A 13,077-nucleotide genomic window follows, 5' to 3' on the forward strand; every position below is an offset into this window, starting at 1 on the left:
GTTTGCTCTCTGGGCTGCCAGGGCACAGTGATTCTTTCTGAGCCTGAGAAGTCCAGCCGCTTCTCTCCCAATGTATGCTTGTGCCCGGCTTTACTCTGTCCTAGGTGCAGGATCTGACATTTGGACTTGTTATTGATAATTGCCATTGATAATTGCCCAGTGCTCCAATCTATTTAGATCCTTCTGCAAGGCATCTTGTCCCTCAAGAGAGTCAACAGCACCTCCCAGTTTGGGGTCATCAGCAAACTTTGTAATGGTGCATTGTGCTCCTGCATCTAGGTCATCAATGAATATATTGAGCAGAACTAGCCCTAGGACTGAGTCCTGAGGAACACTACTGGTGACTGGTTGCCGACCAGAAGTAGCCCCATTTACCCATTCACCCACTGAGCCCTGCCCTTCAGCCAGTTCTTCACCCAGTGCAGTGCGTACCTGATCATCTCACAGTTGGACAACTCGTCCAGAAGGGTGCTGTGCCTGATAATTGTTTTATTCTTGAAATGCCTTTCAATAGTACCCAGGATAATCTTCTCCAAAATTTTTCCAAGTACTGAGGTTAGACTAATAGGTCTGAACCCCAGGTTCCCTGGGTCTTCCCTCACGCTCTTCTTATAGATTGGACTAACACTGGCTGGCTCCCAGTCAGCAGGGACCTCCGCAAATTCCCAAGACCTTTGGTAGATGATCAAGAGGGGTCTTGCTGTAACATTTGCCATCTTCTTCCACCAACTCTCGGATGAATCCCATTAGCACTTGTGAACATTCAGCTGATACAGCTGGTTCCTCACAATTTCAGTGTTCACAAACGGGCACTGAATGGTCCACAAATTGTTCACTGTTCCCACAGTCATGGCCCTCCAACTCAGGGGACCGGGCAGCCCAAGGTCTATCAGTATTATTAAAGACCGAGGCAAAAAAGCATTGAATGCCTCTGCTTTTTCTTCTTCCCCTTGTTGTCTGATTTCACTGTAATTTCTGGAGTTGCACAATTACTCCACACAAAAGTCACGAATGACTGCAGTCTTGCTCTCAGATTTGTCTCCTTGTACACTGATTCCTCTGCAGTAACTTCCTTTCCAGAGATTTCTCCTTAGAACACCAGGAAAAACATAAATGATGGTCCCTTTCTTCTTTCCAGAAATAGCAGCAAAATAAACAAACCTGAAAAACAGGTATTCTAACCAGACACTTTGCACCACTCTTCAATTTGTTTCATCTTATTCCTCATCTGCTTTCTGTCTGTTCAAATTACTCTGCCAACTCGATAATGACTTTTTCTTATTTGTTCCATGTACGGATGCAAAGCACTTAGCATATTTTGGCAACAGTATACCTCTTTTCTTAAGTTCTGTTTTTTGAAGTTGTAGTAAAATTTCAGTAAACATGGTTGAACAGCTTGTGCTCTGAACCTTTCTTAGAGTATTTAGTGTTACAGAAATCCCCGAGAAAGCATTCTCTGGTAATACAGTATGTGGTTTCACCCTTTCTTCTTCTCTGTTTTGTGTTAGAGCAGAAAATCTCAATGCTCTTAAAAAAAGTAGGCTGTGTATTTGAACAATTTGTACTGGAGAAGAATATTTTTGAACTTGTATCTTGATTGTTCTTTGTGAACAATTTGTTTACATCCCATGACACTATTTATACTCAGGTCCAGATACCACTTTGCTTTCAGCATGCCAATAGGGTATTTTTTTTTTTTTGTTCCTCCCTTCCCCTTTAATTTAAAATGTAAGTTTCACTCTAAATTGCTGTGCGTACTGGCAATTGGAAAGGTATCTTTAGATTTACTGTGTATTCAAGGTGCCCTTAGTGCTGGAGATGTCTGTAGTGAGCAGGAGAAACAAAGCTTCCGTAGAGAACAACTGTGGTAGAAAATGGAGGCTGAAGGGGGGACCGTGCCTTTCACTGGAGAAGAACATGCTCCACTGTCATCATATGGAGGAAGGAGGACTCCATTGCTTATGTAGGACATTATTCATTCATCAGAATGCCAATTAATGTTTTGATTAATTTTTATAATTTTTTTTTTAACAAAACCATTTCCAAGAACATGGCTGGATTTGTCTCCTTCATGGGCTCAACCTTTCTCACGTTCCAGTTGTGTAAAAAAAAAAAAAAAAATTAAGCCCCACTTCCTGTGCAACCTGGCTGTAGTGGAAAGGGTGTACAGTCTTTTCAAGACCGCCATGCAGCACCAGGAGTACAAATTATTGCCTTGACAGAAACCATCCACTGCTGTTGGCTTTTCTGAAATAGTTTGCATAAACCATTGTACTTTGCCCTGGTTATGAATGACAAACCAGGCCTTTCAGGTTATCCACCATTGACATTACAGTGTTGTATTCAAGTCTGAACAAAAGTTTTATTATTCTCATATGGAGAGTTTTTTAGAAATAATTAAATTCTTTCTATGTGTATAATATAGTAAAAAAATACAACCATTTTTTCGTATTTATTCTCTAATCCCTTTTTATACTTTTTTCCTTTACGTTTTTAAATATTCGTAGTTATTTTTAAGCAGCAGAATGCTAGAAGGTGACAGCGTCGCAGCTACTGCAGTGAAATTTGCAAAAATCTTGATTTCTCTACATCTCGTTTTGCAAGTTCTGTGTAATTTTAGAATAATTAGTATACACTGTAAATCATACTGACTTTTCACACTCAGACAAATAATTCTTTACTTCATAATATGAGCCATCTTTTAGTGTTGCAGGAAATAGACCCTAGAAATAGGTATTATGTCGGTGTTACGAACGGGAAGGTATTGCAGCCAATAATTGTCCTCAGATAAATATTTCTTGTGTAGGGACAGCTCTGAAGCAACATAGCTAACATATACATAGGTTTGCTTAATATTCTTTGACATTGTAGTAATTATTTGTTGCAATATATTATTGGATTATTGTAAGCATAAGAAAATGGGCTTATGTTTTATTCTTTGTACATCTGTATAGCGTGTGCTTTATACCTACACACAGTACCTGTGTGTGAACATTTACACAGTTGTTTTTTGGATGCTTTATATAGCAGGGCCACAAAGCACGAAAGGATTGTTAATCATCAGCTGAGGTACCAGCCACAGAGTATTTATCTTGTAAGCAGCTAGGCCTTGGTGGATGCTTGTATTGTTTTAGATCTGTCTCCCCTCATCTGGAGCATTCTCCTCATTTGTTACTCATCTGCAGGTGCTGTCATAGTTTGCAACAGCTGTGAGCATAGCTTCTTCATCATTCCCGACCAATTTAGAGGAAAAATTGGGGGTTTATAGTCTGGCTTTAAGATCAGTCAGTAAAAGTACACGGGTTTGGAGTGTTGTTTTGGTGGGTTGTTTTTCTCACTTCACATTTAATTGTAATTTAGCACTGTTAAGAAACAAGGAAGTCACAAAATGTTTCCAGAGCAATTGAGGTTTCCTTGCTGCAGCTTCGTTACTTGTAATTGTAGAGACGTTGATATGTTGGCACTGCTTTTTTCCTATAGTGACATCTCAGCAAGCTCAAAGATGAAATGTAAATTCTCAGTCTCCCATGGGTATGCATGTCAAAGTCAATTTTGAGTTTCTTTCCTTGAATTCCTTGCCTCGGATTTACTCAGAGGCAATATCTAACAGAAAGAATGTCTAATGTCACCTTCTATTAAAATGCAATGGAGTCTATACCAGTTATTATTTTTTGCTCTGTAGTTTTGAGGAAAACATAGATGTGTTTTGGTTTTGAAAAAATATATTGCTCCAGCAAGAGGATTCTCAGTGTTGTCAGAATGTATTTTTGTGTCCACCTATATGCCCTCATGTGTATGCATATGCACATTCCTGTATATCTCTATAAAAGCTTTCCTGTGGGAATCTTTGGAGGAATAGTTACGGAGCTCTCTGGGAAATATATTCAGTGGCAATCTTGCCATTTCTCTGTATAAGAGAAATACACAAAACTGTTGGTCTGTTGGTGCAATTTGAGAGCATGGATATTTTGCTGTCTTTATTGCGAGCTCTCCAGAGAAATGGCTAGCTCTCCTCCCTGGACTTCTCCCACCTGCTCACAGTTGCCTAAATCTAGAGTTAGAAATTCTCTCGGTGTTTTGTCACTGCACTTAGCAAGGTAATATCTGGGTATGTCATGGTGACATTGTGAGGTATCATCCCAGGCTAGCTAACTGGGAGCTCATGTCAAGTATTCTTACATAGTTGTTGCAGTTTTGTTCTAAGGCGGTTACTCACAACAAATTTTTGGTAGGGTACCAGGGCAGATAGATGTGGAGATTATTAACTGCAGCCCGTAGGTGTGAAGTCTGCTGTTACTTCAGTGAGTTGATGGTGAGTAATTTCATTGCCATGCTGTTGTCCTTTATGCGTGGTTATTTAACCTGTACTGCCTCATCTCTAAAATAAACATGTTTATTTTATTAAAGGGACGCTATTATACTTCGTTTCTGTCTGCGTTTCTTTTCATTTGCAGCTCAAGAAGTTCATAAGAACTCCAGAGATCCCTTCAAAGCATGTGAGAAACTGGGTCCCCAAGGTCCTGGAGCAGCGACGGCAAGGCTTGGAGTTGTACTTGCAGGTGAATCTCCTCTCGGCACTGTGAAAGTAAAAGCAGCATCCATTTTCAGAGTGGTAGTGTCCAAAGCGTTTGAACATATAAAGTGGGGTGCTCTACTGACAGACAATTTTAGAGGGGGAAGATGAGCTACTTACTGGCAGTGATGATTGCTAGAAATCCAGACTGTTTTTCATTTTTTTTCTGATTCTGGCAAAAGCTGCTGACTGACTTTGGCAAACCTACTAGTATCTCATTTTCCTGTACCTAAAATGGGGAAAATAATGTTACTCTCTCCAAAGTTATTCTGACCATACCAATCAGAAGTGTTGCAGAAGAGATACAAGGAGGCTTTATTTAACTCATCTCTATTTAGACCAACTAGAGAAGAATCAACTCATCAAATTCATATCCCTCTACTGTACATGCCTGTATCTGAATTGTTCATCTAATTGAAATAGGCACCTATCATTCCATATTCATCTCAGTTGGTTTGGAAACTTGTATTTAAAGTCCCAGACTGGACCTTTTTGGGTTCTGATCTTACTACAGGCTGTAAAGGGAGTCTGCAGGAATGACTGAGACATATAGAAATCTAAATATACCAGTGATAAATCCCAGCCTTTTTTAATAAACGGAATTTTCAATCTCACCATGACTGCTTTAAAAATGTCCTGTGGTGTACTTTCACAGCCATTTCTGTGGTGATAAAGTCGGATTAAGGAGTTCCTCTAGACGTGTTCCCAGTTCACCTCACCTTCAGCTGTATTGATGCAAGTGCTGTTTTATTGAAGAGGATCATAGAAATTATCTGAGTCAGAGGATAATTGTTTTGGGAGGACGACAAGAGTGAGAGTATTCTGTTTTTTACTCAGATCAGAGTAGTAAAAACAGTAGAAATTTCATAGGTCTGATTTATGTCATGATCCACAGTTGCAGTGGCACAACTGGAAGAATGGTGAACTACAACATAGTGGACAGTGAGCTGCATTCATAGAAAATAGATGGTAACCTGCACCGCTCAGTTACCACCCTGATTCTTGGGAAGGTTTGTAAAAGGAAACTGCCTAAGGAGGAGAATGGAATTAGAGTGTGAGATGAGATAGTACTACTTCTGACATTAAACTTCTAAAAAATTTGGGAATGAGGAGAAAAACACAGCTCAGATTTTGTTCTGAGATATAGGGAGCATTTCAGGCAACACAGTTAATTTTAATTTATTTTTTTTAATATTTCGTTACTGTTGTTAAATTGAAAAATTTAATCCTTTTTTCCTTCTTGCTCTATGATATTTATAGCATCATTGGCATCTAAAAATTACATTTATTGTATGGGTGAAAAAACATTGCTGTTGGAGACAATTTGGTTTTAAAAAGAAATAAGCCTTTTTGGTTTTGGTGTCTGTCAGCACAGCTTGCTCCATCATCAGTATATTTTTATCTTACAGCCATTTGCTGTGAATTTTGGTTGCTTTTTTTTAATTTTTTTTTTATTTTCATGCAACTGTCTTTTGGAGAATATCACTACTAGGGCACATGTACCAATTTCTCTTACAAGGTTGATTTTGTTAAAGAGATACAGGGGTAGATTGATTAGCAGTTTTTGATTGCTGATAAACTTTAAAAGAACATCTCCCCCTTCTGGAAGAGTTAGTCAACTCTTGTTCTTGTGCAGCCTTGTACATTTAATTAACTTTACTCTTCTATCACTGTTGGCTATCATAGGAACATGCAGTCGTTTAGATTGGAAGGGACTGCTGGACATCATCTGATTAAAACATGACAAGCCTCTAAGTTATACCCACACTAATGTGCATACTAAATTAAAACAAGAACAAAAATCAGTAATATTCTTGTCAAAGTCATTAATTTCTGTTTCTGCTGATAGAAAGCAGAAGTAATCATCCATGAGATTTTAACTTTTAAAATAATGAGAGCCTGATTTTAGACAATTAAAAGTTCATATTAAGGTCAGTTATCAGGAGAGTTTTAATAGTGCCAAGCATCTTGCAGGACACAGTGTAGGAACATGCTACAATTTCAGAAGACACGGACAGTTTTTGATTTAACACTATGTATATAAAACATTGCAAACATATTTTCAGATGATAAAGAAAAGCAAGAAATTCCTCTCTCTGCGCCGGAAGGTGCTGCAGTTGCCAGTACCATGTTACTTTGTTGTGACCTTTTCATGATGAAACCACACTCTTAAATCCTTTCAGCACAAGTTGGTTGTTTCTTGGAGTGGATGGACAGAAGATCAGAAACACTTCATTATATCTTTCTGAAGAATAGCAAAATTCTGAATAAACCAAATACTACTAAATTGTGAGATACAGATAGTAATTTTCTTAAATTTGTCAGTATCCACTGTTAACTAATATTCATCAGATGGCTTATTTTTCTCTTGTTTATGAAAAGTTGAGTGGGGATTTTTTTCTTGTTATAATAGATCAATTTTCATGGATTTGTGAAAGAATAATTTATCTATATTATTTTTAAGTGACTTATATTTTACAAGTGTGGCTGGAATTTACAACTTAAGTTTTTAATACTGTGGAACAGTTGACTAGTAAGCACCAGTATGTGTAGTAATTTAACTGCATGTATAATAATAATAATACGAGAGCCCTCATGAATACTGGGAACAGTCAAGTGACTGACAAGAGGAAAAAAGGAGTATGTTTAATTTATTAATGAGGAAACAGATGCAAAGATGAGCATGGCCCCAGACATTCAAGCAAATTAGTACGAAGCAATAAGCCATTGCTCCTCTGCTGATCTGTGGTAACTGTCTCTGTGCATGATATTAACCTGCAGTACAGAGGACTTGTTTGAGCCTGAGCTGGCTTAGTCTCAGCTAAATAAGAAAATGCCCATTACTGACAGTGGAAGAGGACTAAACCAGCTCTAATTACCTTGTGGTGGCTATCAACCAAGAGTTACCATAAATCAATTAGTGTGATATAAATTCTTATTTAATAGCTACTTTTTTGTATATCTGAGCTTGTAGCTTGTAATACAGCAGAGGTGAGAATCCAGGTGGTTTTGATTTAAAATTTGTAAAACAAATCATTGGCTTGCACTATTGCTAACAAAAATCTCTCTGATGGTAGTATTAGATTGCTAGGATTCGAACTTAGCTATTATTTGTTTATGATTACGAAATGCCTTCTCTTGATATGTTTCCTGAAGAGTTTGTGGTTGAGAAAAGGTAGAGGATACAGATTTGAGGTAGCTAGTTGTGTAGGGAGCCTGGAGAAGTGCTGCCAACTGGACCTGCATTGAAAATCTGTGACTCCTGATAGTATGTTTGTGACCGTGGAGAAATATGTTTGCTTGAAAGTACCAGAAGGTGAAGGTAAGTGTGGAAGATGATAGGGCAGACCATTAATCAGCATTGTAGCTTCTGGGTGGTGGTTGGTTTTTTGGGTTTTTTAATCCACTGTATAATCTTGGACTGACTGGTTATCACAAAGCAATGAAGAAATACAGTCTTCTTTGGAAGTGTATTTAAAGGAGATAAAGATTACTTGAAATGCTCCCTTTTGCACAGTTCTTGTTGTGTATGAGTTCGGTAAGTCATCTTGTGGATGGACCAACTGGACAGCTAGTTGGGGTTTTATTTTGGACATTGAAGAGATTGTTGGGATTCCTAAGGGCAGCACTAAGGGACCTTATCTAATTGGTTATTGAAGCAGCTGCAGCTGCATTGTCAATCTGATCAGTATTTGTTACAAATAGATTTTATATGATGTACTCTTGGAGGAGCAGTTTTTATGGGGCTTATTTCCAGAGAATTGGTAATGGGAAAGAATTTGATCTAGCCACCTGCTCTCTAGTGATTTGGAGTTAGGTCATATCCTTGTCCCAGTAAGCTGACACTGGATGTTATTGCCATCCAGTCTCTCTGCCCCAGGGACTTGCCCTTTGACAGGTCTGCCTTTTAAAGTTCAATGGAATAGATATTTTCTAACCCCCTTGGGCAGAAGAAATCTCATCATTTGCTGATATCATCAGTCCAACAAGATAACAGGCATCGTTAACAGAATTCACTGTGAAGTGTCACCCACACCTCAGCATGAGACTGTGTAGCTGCTGCTCGTCTTCACTGAAATAATTTGGTTATGGAGAGAGATTTTGGAGGAGGCCCATATTTTTGATGGGGTTCAGGATTCTGACTTGTTTCTTGTGGTCTGGGTAACCTGAAGAAATTCTTCTTGTGACTGGCGAGACTAGTATAAAACACGGGCTGTAAGCCTTCTGAACTGCCCTGTATGTATGTAGGGTTTATATGTACATATGTCTCTAACCAGAGTTAATATGTAGAGCTAATATTTCTCTCTCGGCTGAGGTCAAGAAAACATACTTGCCTTTTATTTACTCTTGAACTTTTTACAAAGAGAACAGTCCTGATACTGGAGATAAGATTGGTTAAAGTGCTGCTTGGCTGTGAGACTTGAAGACTTGATGAACTTCAACATTCCAGCAGTTTCAGGAATCCAAATCTTCAAAATGAATTATGGAGTTTATGAAACTGGACTAGAGATTTGTTTTCCATTTAAGGGAATAATCTGGAGATCTGAGAAACACTTTGACCTATATTTCAGTATTCTTCAAAATGCATTTCTCTTTAAAAATATTTTAACTACCAATCCTTCCTGAAAAAGATAAATAAAACCATATCTGTTATGATTTTGCTCTTAAGAAAGTAGAATCCAATCCTGTCTCCTTAGTTTCCAGCAGGGTGGAGTTAGGAAAACAGTGGATGGAGTGATGAGTAATCTGTAGTGGCTTTATGAGTAAGTTCATCAGAAATATAAAAGAGAAAATCACCCGTTATTATATTACACTTTTTTACTCTTTTTTTGGAGAACAGTTCAACAGCAACTGCAAAAAAATTAAGACAAAGGAGCTATTTCTGCATTTAGTGACTGCAGAAGGAATAATATCTTACAGAAAATTTGGCCCAAGGTGTTGTTTCTTTGTGGGCCACGCTGATTTTCTTTAATTACTTCAATAAGTGTTGATACTGAGTTCCTTGTAGTAAAGTTTAAATAAATAGCCTTTTGTAACTGGACAATGGGCATGAACAAATCACTAAATCTGGATGGAAGGATTAAATAACCTTCCCTAGCCCCAGGAAAAAAAAAAAAAACAACTCTGATTTTGGTCATCAAAACCTTTGAAACTGTCTTCTTCTAAGTTAACCTAGTTGTGTGCTTGTTGCTTCATAAAAGTTTTAGATTCAATTAAAAAAATTAAAATGCTGAAAGGATCTTTTTGTTGATTTGGAAACTGTGTTGCAGAGCATTTTAGAGCTAATACAGCTTTTCGTATTTCAACTGAGAATAAGAATCTTCTGTTTTCTTTGAGTGTCAGTCATTGCCCATTTTCACTATCATTCTGGGGAGTGAGATAATTTGATTTCTCAGGGTTTTTTACCTGATTGTGAAGAAAAAGAGTTTTCCATCACCTAGTGGGAAGTTTCATTAGTTCTTCTCTACTAAACTGATTCAATTTCTGTTTGCCTCTTGCTATTCCAACAAGGAGAAATGCGACCTCAGTCATTTATAACCTTGTCTGTCCAGAAGACTGGAGAGGTCTCTGCTTGATTAAAGCCATCTGGACTCCTGATGTCAGTCTGCAAGTACTCCACATTGTACACTGGCTAGAGCTTTGCCTTCCAGTAGCTGAATACTTCTTCTCTGTAACTGAAAGTTACTGCTTTCAGTAGTACTGCTTCAGAGCTGTCTTAGGTGGGGTAGGATCGGAAAGTGGGGAAAACAAATTCTTGGTGGTGCACAGGATTTGTCACTGTTTTCTCTTTGTGAAGTGGAGGAAAAAATGTCCCATGGTAGTACATAAAAGTCAGCCTGAGCTCCGCTGGGCAGAACAAAAGCTAGGATTTCATATAAAGAAAGGGAGATCTTGGCGTGTGTGGTGGTTGAAGCTGACATAGTTCTCTAGCATGAGAAGCAATCTATAAGTGCTTTTAAAATGGAACAGTTCTTGACGTTCCATTATCAATATTACAGAAGAAAACAAATGTAATGGCTGTAGTGGTAGACGTTTTTGAACCAGTGCTGTTGGATCTGTTTAGAAATATTGAGATCTCAGTGTGTAATACGTGCACTTTTGAGACATTCGTTTGCTTTTGCCCAATAAAAATAAATCAAGTTGGTTACAATTTTATTCTGGAAATGTAATAGCAAAATGATCTTAGAACTATTCAGTGATCATTCAGCTCTTCAAATTTTATTTCTGTGCAATTCACATTCATCATATTTATCCACTCTGTCAATGTTAATATTCATTACAGTTGTTCTTCCTGTACGTTCTCAGAAGTGTGTTCTGTATGAAGCATTTCATTATTCCTGTATACCTGTGTGTCTTTGCCGAAGGCTGTTGTGAATGCAAAATTTTAAATTGTTTCATAGGAAGACTGGAAACGTTCATGGAAGAGTAGTTTATATCAAGCATAGAAGGTTTTCAATCTGCAAATAACTTTCGAGGCTGCAAAAGAAGAAAAATGTCTCATATGTTAGTCTTTCTCATTTATACTCTCCCTTGATACCATTTGTAGCCATTTTTGGAGGTAGGATACAGTGCTAAACGGACCTTTGGTCTGAACCATTATGAACTTTCTTATATAGTTCTTAAAGTAATTAAACACATACTTGTGTTTCAGCTTGTTACTAGATTTGATTAAACATTAATGTGTTTTTGTGAACTGAGCCCTGCATGTATCACAAACACTTCTTAAAAGAAAAAAGATTGAATCATAAGGCTGACAAGACGAGGTTGAATCATATTGATATAATGAAGAGGTGTGCAGGTCAGATGCCACTGTGCAAAGCCACTTGTAAAGGCTAATGCCTTTTAAGACCAAATCTTTTACACATGGGAGGTAATTGGCTGTATATTTAAAAGCCAAACTCAGAGGAAGAAATTTCAAGCTATAAAACTTTTGTGCAAAATATGGGCCTATTTTTGTTCTTCTCCACCTTGTTCTGTGCATGAAAAAAAAACTGTGGGTTTTTTACCACTAGGCTTCTGTTCAACCATTCCCCATATCTGAGAGCAGGAGCTGGATGGAATTTGCTTTGACTTCCTTGTGTCATTCATTAACCACCACAAAGATTTCTGCAGAGGCAATCCTTCCCTTTGTCCTATGCGTACATTTGCTGTTGAAATCTGTTTCTAACTAATTTAAGACCAAATTGGCTTATTTGCAGAAAATAAAATTTTCCATCAAGTCCAGAATAGGTGCTTATCTTCCTGATTGCTGTTTCTGGAAACAAGTTTTGTTTTAGATACAGGTGAATACATTTGGAAGAATGAATCTAGTGTTAGGAAGTTGCAAGTAAAAGTTGGATTTAGTGAAATCAGGTTTAACTGATGTTTTGCTGGAAAATCTGTTGAGTCACCCACGTGTATTAATCACATTGAAAATTCTCTCCATTATCCAAAATTATTCAGTGTCTTCCTTCTCTAACTCCATTTAGTCTGCCGTAATCAAGGTTGAACTGTACCTGTAAGGAACTCTAAAAGCAATGGTATGGTAAGTATAAAAAGGCAAAATGTTCTTTGTCCTCATTAAAGATTGTGAGCAGAGTGTTAAATAATATTAATGGCTGGGATTGTCAGTACTTAACAGTACTTTCCTAGTACAAGTGATTTTATTGATCGATACAGTCTCAATGTAACAGGGCAGATTATTCCACTGATTTTATCGAAACCTTAACTAAGTTTGTTAGTGTACCACATATCTTTAAATAGATCTAGATGATGATGTAGATTAAGAAAAGCAGACCACCATCCATCTTTTTTTGATCGGTTAATAACTTAAATCCATCATTGCTGCAACCAGCTCTCTTAAGATTCTGTTGTGCATACATGTTTCTTTGGTGGTACAGATACATAGCTGGTTTTAGATGGCTGTGGATTTTAAAGAAGTGTGCTTGACACATGCAGGATTGCATATTTGTTAAGAGGAGATGGAAAGCAAAATAAAACAGGAAAGCAAAAACATTCTGTAGATAATTTAGAGGAGAGCCATTTATTAAGAGTGTTTTCAGAGGTGTTTCCTGCAGAAGTACTCCAAGCATTTTTCAGGCACACTTAGGAAAATTACCTGGTTTATGTTTTAAGAGTTACATTTTTTGCTTTTCAAGTGGTGCTACATTGTGGTTTATGATTCATGTTTTTTCCTTCATTTTCAATCATCTGATTTTGTCGTATAGAATTATGCTGCGTGAACTTTTCTCACATTTCACTTCTACATGTTAGAGCTGATCAAAATAAATTTTACTCAGTTAAAAGCAGAATTTACGTTAGAAGTCATAACAGGTTTAGAAACCGTGCCTAAGTGCTTGTTCTCTTTTCATTATCTGTATGTCATAATGTTGTTGTATCACATACTTTTGCCCAAGTTAAGGTGAACATCAAACTGTACTAATTGTGAGTTTATATACAGTGAGAAATGGCATTAAAGGCATTAAATTTTCTTTTTCCTTAATAAATATTTAATAGAACTGTAT

The 13,077-nt window shown here is 37.4% G+C and overlaps 1 protein-coding gene across 6 annotated transcripts in view; it reads left to right on the forward strand.

Annotated features, from left to right (window-relative positions):
* The window catches only part of SNX24 (sorting nexin 24), a 90,641-nt gene that overhangs the window by 48,551 nt on the left and 29,013 nt on the right, over positions 1-13,077 (forward strand). For 5 of the 6 annotated variants that reach the window (XM_063319706.1, XM_063319711.1, XM_063319707.1 and 2 more), the window contains one exon: positions 4,455-4,559. In XM_063319706.1, coding sequence (XP_063175776.1) covers positions 4,455-4,559 — 105 coding nt within the window. Of the gene's footprint in view, positions 1-4,232; positions 4,313-4,454; positions 4,560-13,077 lie in introns of all 6 variants that reach the window. The other variant, XM_063319710.1, reaches the window with a different exon arrangement.

The sequence above is a fragment of the Chroicocephalus ridibundus genome, chromosome Z (genome assembly GCF_963924245.1).
Source record: "Chroicocephalus ridibundus chromosome Z, bChrRid1.1, whole genome shotgun sequence".
NCBI lineage: Eukaryota > Metazoa > Chordata > Aves > Charadriiformes > Laridae > Chroicocephalus > Chroicocephalus ridibundus.